Consider the following 12,897-nt stretch of genomic DNA (forward strand, 5'->3'; position numbering starts at 1 on the left):
GTTCCTGCCCCGACACAAAGAAAGGGGGCAGGTCTCGTCACCCCGATGGCCTGAGCGTCCCCAGCTCGGGACCCTGACCTTTGGTGACCTGCCACGTAAAGGATCTTGACTTAGTTTCACCTGGCCGGGCCTTGCACAGAGTCCCAGACATCTGGCGACCTGTCACAGCCGTGCTCAAATGAATTATTTACTGTAAGCTGACGGAAGGTTGTACTTGGAAGTCCACGGAGGGGAGGTTCGTTTCGAAACCCCGGCCCGGAGGCGCAAAGCAACGGTCCCACCTCTTCCTGTGGTCACCGCTCGCCCCCATCCCTACTTCTTGGGATGGGGATGTCCTTGCACGCACCTCGGTACCTCTTCAAGTCTACTGCTTATCTAAAAAAAGAATCTTGAATTATTTCGGTGCTGGGGGGTGGGGGTGGGGATACCTTGCTGGCTCAGGTGGTGCCTTGACTCTTGGTAGGTTAGAGCCCCCCATCGGGCCCACTAGAGGTTACTTAAAAGTAAAATCTTAAAAGCAGGGCGCCTGGGTGGCTCAGTCAGTTAAGCATCTGACCCTTGATTTTGGCTTAGGGCCCGGTCCCAAGGTTCGTATCGATTCGAGCCCTGTGTGGGGCTCTGAGGTGACGGCACGGAGCCTGCTTGGAATCCTCTGTCTTCTGTCTCTGTCCCTCCTCCACTGGCGCTCTCTCTCAAAACAAATAAACTTTACAAAAAACAAAAGTCACGTACCGTGTACGGGGTAAGAATCTGAACATCTGTTCAAGAAACTGCCCATCCCCCACCGTCCCGGGTCCCCCGGTCCCCAATTCACAGTCCCCTGCCGGATGCGTGCCGTCCCCGTTCCAGGTTCTGCTCCCCCAGCCGGCCTGCCCTTGTGGGGGGGTTCTCCATCAGGCTCGGGGGGGGGGCACCTCCCCTCCCCCTCCATCAACCAGCCTCGCGTGCCCTTTGCCCCTGCGGGTGCCCCCTCTTGAATAACGGAGTACCCCAGGACCTAGTGGTGGATTGGAAACCCAAGAGCATGCTGGCCATGACTCTGGCGCCTCGTGGGGTAGCCGTCAGATGGGCTGGGGGCTCCGCTCCGGGTAGCTCGCTCTCCTCCCTTGCTCTCCTCGCTCACGGGGCAAGGACGTTCCAGGAAAATGAAAGGTGAATAAGGCTCAGACTTCCATTAAAACTATCTATGTTCACTTTGGTTCGCGAATTGCCGCAGGTGCTGACGACAGGGGACTGGGTGTTGGGTACATGGGAATTCTGTGTTGGCGACTTTTTCGAGCCTAAAATTATTCCGAAATGCAAAGTTTATTTAAATTTAAAAAGAAATCCAGCTCCACAGGCTAGTGGGTAGTGGGAAGGAAATGGGAAGGGGCCTGGAGCTCCTCGTTGGAGCCAGACCCGGCGGGGGCTCCAGGACCCGACGGACTTGTCCCGCCTGGAGGCCAACCTGCTGCTCACCTGCGCTTGCAGATGTGAGCCTGCGTCCCCAAGTGTAAAATGGAGCAGAAGGATCTTAAGAATTCAGTGACACGCAAGCGGCAAGTGTTTTTGCCAACTCTGTTTGGTGGGTTTTGACCGAATGGGCTGGAATCGTGGTCCAGGGGGTGGGGCAAGGGTTGTGAGGGTCCCGTTCTGGTTTCTGTCCCACCCACGCTGGCCCGGGGTGACATTGGGGTGGTGGTGGTGGTGGTGGTGGTGGTGGGCGGAAGCAGCTCCCCGCCCGCCCAGCAGAGGGGACTTCCCTCTCTGCAGGGGCGTCAAAACGGCTGCCGAAACCCGGGATCGAACCAGGGACCTTTAGATCTTCAGTCTAACGCTCTCCCAGCTGAGCTATTTCGGCGGGGCGGCAGGGGCCGCTCTCGCCCGGAGTCCTCCCCCGCGCCGCGCCGCACCGCGCCGCCCGCGCGCCGCCTCGGCCGGCGTCTTGCGTCCCGGCCGCGCGAGCCTCATAAAGCCTCGCGGGGCGCCGGGCGGCAGCGCCGTCTCTGTGGCGCAATCGGTTAGCGCGTTCGGCTGTTAACCGAAAGGTTGGTGGTTCGAGCCCACCCAGGGACGCACTTTTGGACTTTTGTTGCTGAGGTAAGGAGACGGCGAGCGACGCCCCTGCTTTTGCCGGGACGCTCCTCGCGCCCCCCCCCCCCCCCGCGTCAGCCCGTCCCGCGTGGGGTGTCTGGCGGCACGCGTCAGGAGGAAGTCCGCGCGGGCGGAACGTCCCAGGCCCGGCTCCTCGCTTCCGCGCCCCGGCCGAGCCGCTTTGGGAGACGGCCCTGGAGACCCGGAGCGCTAAGGCGGACGGACCGCAGGGGTTGTTTGAAGGCCGAGGCCAACATGGCGGCGCTGGCGGGTGAGTGCGTCGGGGGTCGCGGGGTCGCGGGGCTGCCCCTCCGGGTCCCGGGAGGGGAGCGGCGCGGGGACGGCGAGGAAACAGGCACGCGGTCCGGCCGGGCGGGGACCGGTGTCCAGCCCGTCCCGCCGCAGAGACCCCCGTCCCCGGATTAGGGATTGACCGCGCAGGACAGAAGTCACAGCGCGAAGGAAGGCGGTTGCGCGGAGACACCGTGGTCAGGACTCTGTTTCGAAACCCGGGTGGTGCGTTCGTGGTCCAAGGGCCGAGCGGCGAGATCTGGTGGCACCTGAGGGGGGAAGGGCGTTTACTGTGCTGTAAGCTTATCCGGAGCCCTCAGTCTCCAACTGAGGAAACCGAGGCACAGAGAGAGGCGGCCCGCCGGGGAGCCCCGGCGGTTAGCTTGGTCTTCAGGCCCAGCCTCCGAAACCTCAGAGCCCCGGCCCGGGGCCCGGGGCCCGAGCCCGGAGCCTCGCTGGTGTCTGCGGATTTGTTTACTCGCGCACACTTGTGGGGCACCAAGTCACAGGACCCCAGGGAAGCCGCATCTTGGGAGAGACAGGCACCGTACAGCACATACATGGAGACGCCACAGGGTGACAGGATCTAGGGAGTCTGGGGGGCTGGTGTAGACCTGAAGCCTGTCCGTAGGAAGCCCTGGCCAAGTGCACGTGTGGGGCAGGGTGCTCCAGGCAGCGGAAGCTGCAGGTGCAAAGGCCCTGGGGCAGGAGGGACACTGACGTGCTTGAGGAAAGGGAGGATGGTCCTGGTGTGGTTTGGCTTTTCGTTCAGGGCTTGGGGTATCGAGCAGGGCAGTGACACCGTGTGGCTCATATTCTGAAAGACCTCTCTTCGCAAGGGTTTGTTAAGGGGAATTTAGATAGACCAAGGGTAGGAGGAAGGAAATGCCAGGCGGGGGGAACTTGTGGCGAAGCTCCCGGAGGCCGGACCCTGCGGGCCCATCTAGGTCCCGGGTTTACTGCCAGTGTTGCTGCCTGGGCTCATCGCCTCCACCACACGGTTCTCTCTGCAGCTCCCGGCCTTCTCCGCCAGATCCTTGCTCTGCGGTGAGTGTCTGTGTGTCCCTCCCCCACCTCAAGGCCCTGACACGGAGGGTTCAGTGGGGCCAGGGGAGGGGCAGGGGGCGGGTCAGAGCACCTCGGAGCTGGGACGGCCCTTCAGCAGCATCAGGCAGGGGGCCCAGCTGCCGAAGGTCACACAGTGAGTCGGGCAGCGCTGGGGCTGACGGTGTCCCGCGGCAGGTGGGGTTCAGGCCCCTTAGTGGGGACCGTCCACGTGGTGGCAGAGCCGCCACTCAGACCCGCACCTGCCTGCCCGGGTTCCGTCACAGCTCGCTTGTTGCCTGTTGCGGGAAGGCGTCTGGCGCATGTGCTCAGATCGCAGCCTCGGGTAGGCCCCCTTAGGACGGGGAGGCAGGTGGCCACCGTGCCCTCTCGGTGGACGGAGCCCGGAAGTCAAACCTCCAGTGCCATGGGACCCGGGACATGGCCAGTCTAAGGGGAGGCTCTTCCTAATGGAGGGAGCTGGGAGGCTTTGAGAAGCACACGGATTTGGGCTGAGTTTGCCCTGTTTTGATAAGGACTTTCTCCCGGGCATAAAATACACACTCGGTGTGAAGTAAAGGGGAAAATGAGAGAATTATAAAACGAAAACCACATACTTTGCAGCCCAGGGCTCGGCAGACTTTTTCCACGAAGGGCCAGGTTGTCTCTGTGGAGACCGCTCAGCTCGGCCTTTGTGAAAAGGGCTGCAGAAAAGCAGGAATGGGTGGATGTGGTGGCCAGTCGATAAAACTTTATTTACAAAAACAGGCAGAGGGCCAGATTTGGCCCCGGGTGAAGTTTCCCCCTTAGTGTGGCCCCTGTGACAGCGTCGCGGGGCACCCCAGGCTCCTCTTCACGTGCACCCCCTCTCCCCGCAGCTCCGGTGTGGGCGTGGCTCTGCAGGGTCGAAGTGTCCGTTCGAGCGCGGCCGCTGACAGCCCCAGCAGGTGAGGCCAGCCTTCCCGGGCACCTGCACACACCCGGAAGCCTCCCCTTGGCACGGCAGCTGCCCATGGTGACTCCAGTCCCTCCCTCCGCCCAGGAGGGTCATACGGCACGGTCCCCGCCCTCAGGGCGCGCCTGAGACTCCGGCTGCGCGTCCCCAGACCAGAAGGGCCCTTCATTTCCTTCCTTCGCTCAGCAGGCACGTCCTGCCCCCGGCCTGGCGGCCCGGATGCTGGGGGCCAGCTTGGTGCTGCCCTCCGAGAGGCTGCTCTGGGCTGCAGGCTGTCCGGATGCCCGCCTGGCTGACGTCCCCTCCCTCCCCTGCACTCTGTGTTCTGTGTCCAGCACCCAGCCCGCTGTGTCCAAGGCTGGAGCCGTGGTCCCCAAACCCACCGCGCTTCCCAGCAGCCGGGGCGAGTATGTGGTGGCCAGGCTGGACGACCTCATCAACTGGGCCCGCCGGGTGAGCCCCCGCCCCCTCCTCCGTCCCTCGGGCCCCCTGCCGCGTGTGCGTGCACACGTGCGCACCTGCCCCTGGCTGCTCCTGGCCCTGATGTCCTCTCGGTGCCCCTGCCCTGCTTCCTGGTCCCTCCCTTGGCCCCCAGGGAGGATGGCCTGCCTGCCCTCTGTAGTTTTTCTGTTTCTGTTCATTCTTCTTCTTTTTTTTTTTTTTAAACTTACTTATTTTGAGAGAGGGAGAGGGAGACCGAGTGGAGGAGGGGCAGAGAGTGAGAACCCCAAGCAGGACCCGCCTTGTCAGCGCAGAGCCTGGCACGGGGCTTGAACTCACAAACTGAGATCACGACCTGAGCCGAAGGCGAGAGTTGGACTCTTGGCTGACTTAGCTGCCCGGGCGCCCCACCCTCCCTCTTTCCTCTTCTAACATAGGAGTGATTTTTGTAATTGGGAACGTTGTGCAGGCCAAGAACAGGGGCTCCTTCCTGGGAAAAGCCTGAACACCCTCCCCCGCCCCCAGGACTGACCACAGAGCCGTCCGTGTTGGGTCCCCTCCCTCGAATCGTGCGCGTCTGCGCCGCCCACTGACCACCTGTTTCGCAGGACAGTAGCTCCTCTTGGTGTGCCGGGGGTGTCCAGGGGCCGGCCACCGTTAAGAGCCCCCCGCTGTTTCTGTCTGTGTGTAAGAGTGGGGCCACGGCGAACGTTCTGCCGGGGCCTGCAGCCACAGCACGGAGGTGCCCCGCGCGGCATTGCTCGTGGCGGTGGAACCCCGCGATGCTGTCAGGGTCGGCCTGCTGTGTGGCCTAAGCCCTGCCACCTGTATTAGCACGAAGCGGGCAGTGGGGGCCACGTCCCGGTCCCCGACTGGGCAGACGGAGGAAGTGCTGCGCCCCCCTCCCCCGCCCCCGGGTAGCTCACTTCACCTTCCTGGAGGGCACACTGGGCCGGTGACCGGCACCGGAGGTCACGTGGTGGAGGGCAGGGGGGCGGCGTGGCTGGCGTGCCGTGAACACGGTGCGCCGTCCCCCGTGCCCTTCCCGGGCTGACCGCCCTGGCCCCCGGCAGAGTTCCCTGTGGCCCATGACCTTCGGCCTGGCCTGCTGCGCCGTGGAGATGATGCACATGGCCGCGCCCCGCTATGACATGGACCGCTTCGGCGTGGTCTTCCGCGCCAGCCCGCGCCAGGCGGACGTCATGATCGTGGCCGGCACGCTCACCAACAAGATGGCCCCGGCCCTGCGCAAGGTAGGCCTGGCCCCGCGGCCCGCCCCCCGCCCCGGCCCGAGCCGCGCCCAGACCCCGCCGTCTCTTCCAGGTCTATGACCAGATGCCGGAGCCTCGCTACGTCGTGTCCATGGGCAGGTGAGTGCTGGGCGGGCCCGCCACAGACGCGCCCGTGATGTGCCGGCGCGTTTCCCGCCGGTCTGTGCCCGCTACCCGCCGTCGCGGTCCCGGAGCCCCGGGTCTGCGTCCGCGGCCCGCCCCGGAACGTCCCTCCCGTCCGCGCAGTCGCTCCCATTCTGTCTGTGCCTGCCTTGGCCTGCCCCGTGCGCGCTCTGTCTCCTCGCCTCTCCGCGTGCCACTCACTGACCACCCTCCCTGCGTCGTCAGGCGGTCGCGTCACTCAGCCCTTGTGTCGAGCCGCCTTAAGTTCATCCTGTTCCCGTGCGCGGGGCCGTGATTTTCTCTAATCCCAGAACATTCGATCGGCCCGGAAGGAAACCCTGTCCCCCTCCCCGGCCCCCGGCCCCCACGAGCCCCTCTCCTGTCCCCGGATGAGCCCGTTCTGGACGTTTCACACACGCGGACTCACACCCCGCGTGGCCTCTCGTGTTGGGTTCCCTCCCCGAGCGTCGTGCGCTCTGCCCGGTCCCGCAGAAGGCGTCAGGTGGCCGTTCTGTTTCCTGTGCCTCCACCCCGCACTCCTGCCCGCCCCTGACGCCTGTGTGCCCTGGAAGGCCGCCGTGATTGGGGGGGCGGGCAGGGAGGGCAGGCCGGGGTGGCCAGCGTGGCCCTCACGTGCCCCCCCCCTGCAGCTGTGCCAACGGAGGCGGCTACTACCACTACTCGTACTCCGTGGTGAGGGGCTGTGACCGCATCGTGCCCGTGGACATCTACGTCCCAGGTAGGCCCGCGCGGCCCCCGCGGCAGAGCCCTGCCCACACCCTCCCGCTCCACGGGGCGCCTGCACTCCAGAGACAGTGGGCTCCCCCCATCAAGAGGAGGGTCAGATTTCGGTCCGGGCAGGAGGGTGAATCCCCGGCCTCCCCCTCCCCTGCCCCTCGAAGGTCTCCCCACCCGAAGAGTCTTGGCTTGTATCCACATGTTGGAGCAAGCTGCTGCCGAAGCCTGGCCTGAGCCGGGGGGGGGCGGGGGGGGGGCTGCAGGCACCTGCCAGCTTTAAACTACGTTTCGTGTACAAAACCAGAAAAAAACAGCCAAAAATAAGGGAACCGTGTGCACGGTTCTCATTCTCGCCAAGGAGAGCGAGACTCCCCTGGCCCCAGGTTGCCGGGGTGGCCAGATTCAGGAAATAAAAATCCAGGGCAACCCCCCCCCCCCCCGTGATATTTGTCGAGAAACGAGTAATAGTTTTCTTGGCGTAAGTAAATACATCTCCTACGACGCGCGTGGTACACGGACACTGGAGAAGCACTGGCTGTTTGTCTCAAGTGCACAGTAACTGGCGTCCTGTGTGTTACCTGGCCGCCCGTGGGCCCCAGGCATCCGCCCCGCCGGTGGTTGGAGGTCAGGGGTCGGTGCGTAGCCTGCGGACGGGCTCTCAGTGCCGGCGCCGAACACCCGACCCGAGTGTCCGCGGAGCAGGGGTGCTCAAGGCCGCAATTCCACGTCCCCCGAGAAGCCGAAGTCCCACCTGGCATCTCATGAGGCAGAGGAAGGGGTTTTGACGTTGGAGTCGAGTTCACCGTAACATGGTGTTGATTCGTTTCGCATTCTGCGGATCTCCACGCCGGGCCCCGGGCAGCCCCCAGGCGGGGGGGACGGAGCCGGTCTGGTAGGGAGGGCACGTAGGACCCCCCTGCGGGCCAGGGGCCAGGCCCCGGTCAGCTCCCCTGCTGGGGACGGACTGTAGGGGAGCATTTCTCCAGGGCTGCCCGTCGGTCTGTGGACCATATGGGCCTCCCTGCCCACCCCCAGCCGCTCTGCCCCCTCAACTCCCCCCGCCCACTCTTTGAAGGGCCCGCCACCAGGCGAGTGTGACCCAGGGTCAGGAGGCAGGCCGCACGTGTCCCGCCAGGGGTCTCTGAGCCGGGTCGTGGCAATAGCGGGCAGGGCGGCTTGGCCCAGGAGGGGTGGCCTCGGCCTCCCCACTGATCGGAGGCCAGGGTCAGGATCCGGGCACCGTCCATCTTGCTGGCTCCTGCCCCGTGATGGGCCAGACCCGCCGCCCAGGCGGTAGCGACGAAAGCAGGTGCTGCAGCGGGGGCCCCGCCTCACCCTTTGCCCGGACCCGGCTCTGCAGCCCTCGGCGAGGCCCTTTGACTTGCATCCTGGCTCAGGCACCCTCTGCCGAGCGGCGGCAGAAAACAAGGGTCGGCGGCCCCGGCAGGGAGGATGGGCACGGGGTCTACAATGCAGTCGCTGGTCCAGGATAGCCTAGGGCCAAGGGGCCCCCCTCCCCGCCACAGGGAAACTGAGGCACCCCCCCCCCCCCACGCAGGCTGCCCACCCACGGCTGAGGCCCTGCTCTACGGCATCCTGCAGCTGCAGAAGAAGATCAAGCGGGAGAAGAGGCTCCGCATCTGGTACCGCAGGTAGTGCCGGCCCCCCCGGCCCCTGCGGCGGCCCTGAGGATGGCCAATAAACCTGCTACACCCACCTCGCCGCCACCCTCTCCGCGTGCCACGTGTGGGCGGTGGGGCCTCGGGGAGGTGTGGGAGCTGCCCGTGCGTGGCCTCCCCGAGACCGACGACGGAGGGGAGCGGACGGGCCCGAGAGCCCATGGAGGGGCACAGAGGAGAGCAGCGGGTGACCACGTGGGCGCCAGAGGGTGGGAAAGTCGGGGCGCGGCCAGCCTCGGGAGGCACCTCTTGGGCTGTGGTGTGGGTCGTCGCCAGCAAGGCCGGGCTTCCAGGGTTTGCTTTCCTTCAAGGCCCCGCCTGACGGTGGGACCAGAGACATGGTGGGACCAGAGACGCGGTGGCCCTGATGCGGCTCCGCACCCCGTCTGTACCCCCGCTGCTGACTGGAGGCAGGGGCTCACGAGCTCTGACGGCTACTCCGGTTCGCCAGCCTGGGCGCCAGGAGGGTCACGTGCTGGCCCAGAGACACGGGGGCTCCCCAGAAACCCATTTAACACATGCTGCTCTTGGCTTTGGGGGGCAGAAGGAAACGAAAGTGCGGGTGCGGTGCACTGTGCTGGGCAAGCCCAGTGTTAGTGTTTATTTTACCCTCGGTGCCCCTGAGAGGAAGGTGGCGATATCCCCTTGCAGGGAAGGTCAGGGAAGCTGGCCCTGCGTCCCACTGCGGGTGTGGGCCGGGACTTGAACCCAGGGCCACGAGAGCCCAGAGCCTGCACTCCCGGCTGCGAAGGCACCGAGTGGGGCACGGGGATGGGACCGCGGCCCCCCTGTGGTCAAGCCGGAGGCCCAGGCAGGCTCAGTGCTTGGTGACCAGGGGCGTGATCATCCGAGGGAAGGCGTAATAGCGGCACTCGGCCGGTGGGACCAGCTCCATCACCTCCGTGTGGATGTTCTCCCGCCTGAAGCCCGCTTCCAGCAGGGCTGGCACCTGTGTCTCCTGGCGGCGGGAGAGACAGGCCAGGTCACTGCAAGCCACCAGGCCACACGAGACCCCCACGGCGCCCACTCTTCCTGGCACAGCGTTTGTAATTGCCAAGGCCCCCGGGAGGGAGCCCCAGTCTGGGGGGGGGCATCTCCAGGGGTCTCGACTCGGGCAGCAGTTTCCTGCTGTCATGGGGTGCCAGCCGTTGCCTACTGCACATCCTCTCGGGCAGCAGGGAGAACGTGAGCCGAGGCCGGAGACAGCGTGGCTAAACCAATAAAGACACGCTGGGTGGAGGAGGGCAGAGGGAGGGGGATGCCTGGGTGGGGAGGCTGGGCTATATCCCTGTATCCTGAGAGCACTGGGGAGCCAGGAAGGTGTTATAGCTGGGGAGAGTCTTGACACACGTCTTCCTGGAGCTCACCTTCCACCCAAGAGATCAGCCCCTGAGGTCAAGAACCACCCCCTAGGTCACAAGCTACTCCAGCTGCTGCCTGGCTCGGGGGGGTGGGGCAGAGACCCACGGGGAGCCCCCAGGCTGCCGCACCTGGAACATGGTGGTGATGTCCGAGTACTTGGACTTCATCAGCTCCCCCCACGACGTGAGGTTGCAGTAGGTGAGAATGCCCCCGGGCTTCAGCAGGCGAAAGGCATGGTCCTGGGCAGGGGACAGTGATCAGGAGGGATCACCCAGGGCGGCCTCCTGCATCCCAGCGGGTCAGAGAAACAGGAAGAAGTGTCCTGTGTGCGAATGGCAGGCCCCCCCTCCCCCGCTCAGCCCTGGGGGGTGACCATCCCACCCAGCGGGTCCTACCTTGATGAAGGCGAACTGGTGGGTATGCCAGGTCTCCTCGGACAGGGGGTAGGTGTCATACAGGATACCTGCATTGGAAGTCACAGGCTACGCGGTCAGGGCCGGGTGCAGCCTCACCAGCAGCGTCTGCACAGGGAGACTAGACCCCAGAGGCTTCACCCAGCACTCAGTGTGCTGCCTCCTCTGGGAACGGGGTCCTGCTCAGTTGTCCACACACCCGCCGAGTGCCAGGCCCTGGCTCTCGGATCTGTACCCCCAAGTGAAACATTGCAGCGTGTGTTCCTTAGAGGGTCCCTCTGCAGGCCAAGGAAGGGGCTAGTGGTGGAAAATGAGGCAGGGGCTCCCCCCCACCCAGCCCCCAAGCCCCCTCACCATCAAAGTGGCCGTCTGGCAGGGTAGGGGCCACCTCCTCCCACAGGCCTTTCAAGGGAACCACCTTGGGGCGGGGGAGAAACAGAAAACAGACCGGGAGTCACAGGGGTCCAGGATCTTCCCACCTGCTGCAAGGGAGAGGGCTGAGGAGCTCCCAAGGGAGAAGACCACTTCCTCCATTTTTGCACTGCCTGGGCCCCCAGCCCCTCCCAGGAAAGGGCCTCGACCCCACAGGGTAGTGCTGAGGGGGGACGTGCAGGCAGAGGCGGGCACCTTATGTGGCTGCCGCTGGGCCCAGTCCTGGAGGCGCCGGAAGACGCCATCATTGCACTCGATGATCCAGTGTTCGTCGATGGGGGCCTCTTGCACCCTGGAAGCTGCGATCGCCATGCCGAAGCCCACCTCCAGGACCCGGCCCCCTGGGCAAAGATCCCAGCATCACACGCCGGGCTGGGGCTGGGGGAGCCGCCTGGAGGAGGGGGCCCGAGGGCAGGGTCTTTGCAGAGAGAAACGTTTGCCACAAGGACAGGAGAGCACAAGTGGGGCAGAGGCGGAGGGTGACACAGAACACACTAGCCCTGAGAGGGAACAGCGTGGGCTCTGGCCAGGGCCCAGAGAGGGTGGCAAGCCAGGGAGGCGTGGGCAGCGGATTTTAGGCCCAGCCCCAGCGGGGAGGTCAGATCCTGGACTTTGATCCCTGGTGGTGCTTATCTCTTGATTCGGTTACTTTTCTCTGGCCTCCCCCCTCCTGCCCCCTGCAATGAAGTTTCTGCAGGAGAAGGGGGGTGAGTTTGAGGCCTGAGGCCTGCAACAGTTGGGGAGGAGGTGGTCCCCATTGGACAAGAGACGGGTGATAGAAACATCCCAACCACGCAGGGACACTGCTTGTGCAAAGGCCTGGAGGACCCATGCCTGGCCCCTGGGGACCTGGGGAGCCCTTGGCACCCCTCAGGCTCTGAACGAGGCACAGGGCCACAGGGACAGCTGTTTGGCAGCCTCAGCTCTCCCAGAGCTATTCGTAGCCGGGGCGGGGCTTCTGGGAACTCCTGGGCAGCGCTCCCCCACCCCCCTCGCTTGGCCGCCACCGCGTCCCCGACCTCATGGGGGGATAGCCCACCGCGTCCCCGACTTCACGGGAAGACAGCGGCTGAGCTCCGCCCGAGGTCGTCATGGTGGGGCCCGTTCCCTCGACCCAGACCCTTCCCCACCTGGAAGTTTCTGGTACTTAGGAGGCGCCTTCTGCGTGCAAGCCCGTGCCTGCAGCACCCCCTTTACTTCCCCGTTGCTCCCCGCTAGCCTCATTTTACGGGCGGGAAAACCAGAGACACGGAGAGGCTCCGATGCACATCGGCTGGAGAACCGGCTGGACCCCAGATCTGAGCGTCCTGCGGCCTCGGGTTACAAGCGGGTGCCCGGCTACCTTTGGAGGAGGCGGCGGCCGCCAGCGCGTGCATGTAGGGGGTCTCCCAGCGCTCCATCACCGGCTTGCCCAGGATCTGCAGGTGCATGTCCGCCGCGTCGTAGGCCGCGGGCGCCATCTGCCACGCGGGGCTGCAGTTCTCGCCGGGGGCGAAGATGGGGGGCGCCGCGGGGACGCTCATGCTGCGGCGGGGACGAGCTACCGGACTGCGCTCGCGACGAGTGGGCCTGATCCCTGCGAGGCCTTCTGGGGCGGGGGCGGGGCGGGGCCGCAGGCCAGAGGGGCGGGGCCGCGGGCCAGAGGGGGCGGGGCGGCCCGCAGGCCGGAGGGGCGGGGCCGGGTCAGGTGGGCGGAGCCGGGGGCGCATTGCACGGCGGTCTGATGGGCCTCTAGCGGCCACTGGGCCAAAGGCGCCCTGTGCCTCCTGTGAAAACAGATGGCACTGGCTAATAGTTACCCAGTTTTGTTTTCTGTTTTATTTGAGAGGCAGGGAGACAGAGCGAGTGAGTGAGGTAGAGAGGCAGAGGGAGGGAGAGAGGCTCGTGCCGCGGGATCCCACGACTCATAACCTGACCCGAAAAAGAGTCTGACGCTCAGCTGACTGAGCCGCCCAGGTGCCCCTAAATGTCACCCAGCTTAAGGGATGCCCTGGGATGGCCTGCCTGAGGCAGGAGAAAGCAGGCTACTATTTGCTAGCTATTGCTGTGTAACCAATTACCCCAAACGTAGCCAC

General features: G+C 65.2%; 2 protein-coding genes and 2 non-coding genes across 4 annotated transcripts; 2 read left to right on the forward strand and 2 right to left on the reverse strand.

Annotated features, from left to right (window-relative positions):
- Positions 1 to 1,767: 1,767 nt before the first annotated feature.
- On the reverse strand, positions 1,768 to 1,840 carry TRNAF-GAA. The gene has a single exon. It is a non-coding gene; the product is annotated as a tRNA-Phe (tRNA).
- Positions 1,841 to 1,981: 141 nt separating this feature from the next.
- TRNAN-GUU lies at positions 1,982 to 2,055 on the forward strand. The gene has a single exon. It is a non-coding gene; the product is annotated as a tRNA-Asn (tRNA).
- Positions 2,056 to 2,239: 184 nt separating this feature from the next.
- NDUFS7 (NADH:ubiquinone oxidoreductase core subunit S7) lies at positions 2,240 to 8,653 on the forward strand. Its single transcript, XM_030336472.1, has 8 exons — positions 2,240 to 2,344; positions 3,378 to 3,411; positions 4,287 to 4,355; positions 4,699 to 4,816; positions 5,878 to 6,057; positions 6,128 to 6,174; positions 6,849 to 6,937; positions 8,495 to 8,653. The coding sequence occupies exons 1-8, from the start codon at positions 2,329 to 2,331 to the stop codon at positions 8,590 to 8,592; spliced, it is 651 nt and encodes a 216-aa protein (XP_030192332.1). The 5' UTR covers positions 2,240 to 2,328; the 3' UTR covers positions 8,593 to 8,653.
- Positions 8,654 to 9,178: 525 nt separating this feature from the next.
- GAMT (guanidinoacetate N-methyltransferase) lies at positions 9,179 to 12,403 on the reverse strand. Its single transcript, XM_030336407.1, has 6 exons — positions 12,165 to 12,403; positions 11,018 to 11,163; positions 10,745 to 10,808; positions 10,373 to 10,440; positions 10,106 to 10,216; positions 9,179 to 9,573 (listed from the first exon to the last, which is right to left on the reverse strand). Exons 1-6 carry the CDS (start codon positions 12,343 to 12,345, stop codon positions 9,433 to 9,435), a joined length of 711 nt encoding a protein of 236 aa, XP_030192267.1. The 5' UTR covers positions 12,346 to 12,403; the 3' UTR covers positions 9,179 to 9,432.
- Between the last annotated feature and the right edge of the window lie 494 nt (positions 12,404 to 12,897).

The sequence above is a fragment of the Lynx canadensis genome, chromosome A2, assembly GCF_007474595.2.
Source record: "Lynx canadensis isolate LIC74 chromosome A2, mLynCan4.pri.v2, whole genome shotgun sequence".
NCBI classification, from domain to species: Eukaryota; Metazoa; Chordata; class Mammalia; order Carnivora; family Felidae; genus Lynx; species Lynx canadensis.

Bases quoted from the DNA above. Each gene is read 5' to 3' on its own strand.
- NDUFS7 (XM_030336472.1), top strand. The intron at 4,817-5,877 runs GTGAGCCCCCGC...GGCCCCCGGCAG, and splicing joins TCATCAACTGGGCCCGCCGG to AGTTCCCTGTGGCCCATGAC. The intron at 6,175-6,848 runs GTGAGTGCTGGG...CCCCCCCTGCAG, and splicing joins TACGTCGTGTCCATGGGCAG to CTGTGCCAACGGAGGCGGCT.
- GAMT (XM_030336407.1), bottom strand. From the start codon at position 12,345: ATGAGCGTCCCCGCGGCGCCCCCCATCTTCGCCCCCGGCGAGAACTGC. The intron at 10,217-10,372 runs GTAGGACCCGCT...TCCCCTGCCCAG, and splicing joins ACCAGTTCGCCTTCATCAAG to GACCATGCCTTTCGCCTGCT. The intron at 9,574-10,105 runs GTGCGGCAGCCT...TCCCGCCGCCAG, and splicing joins ACATCACCACCATGTTCCAG to GAGACACAGGTGCCAGCCCT.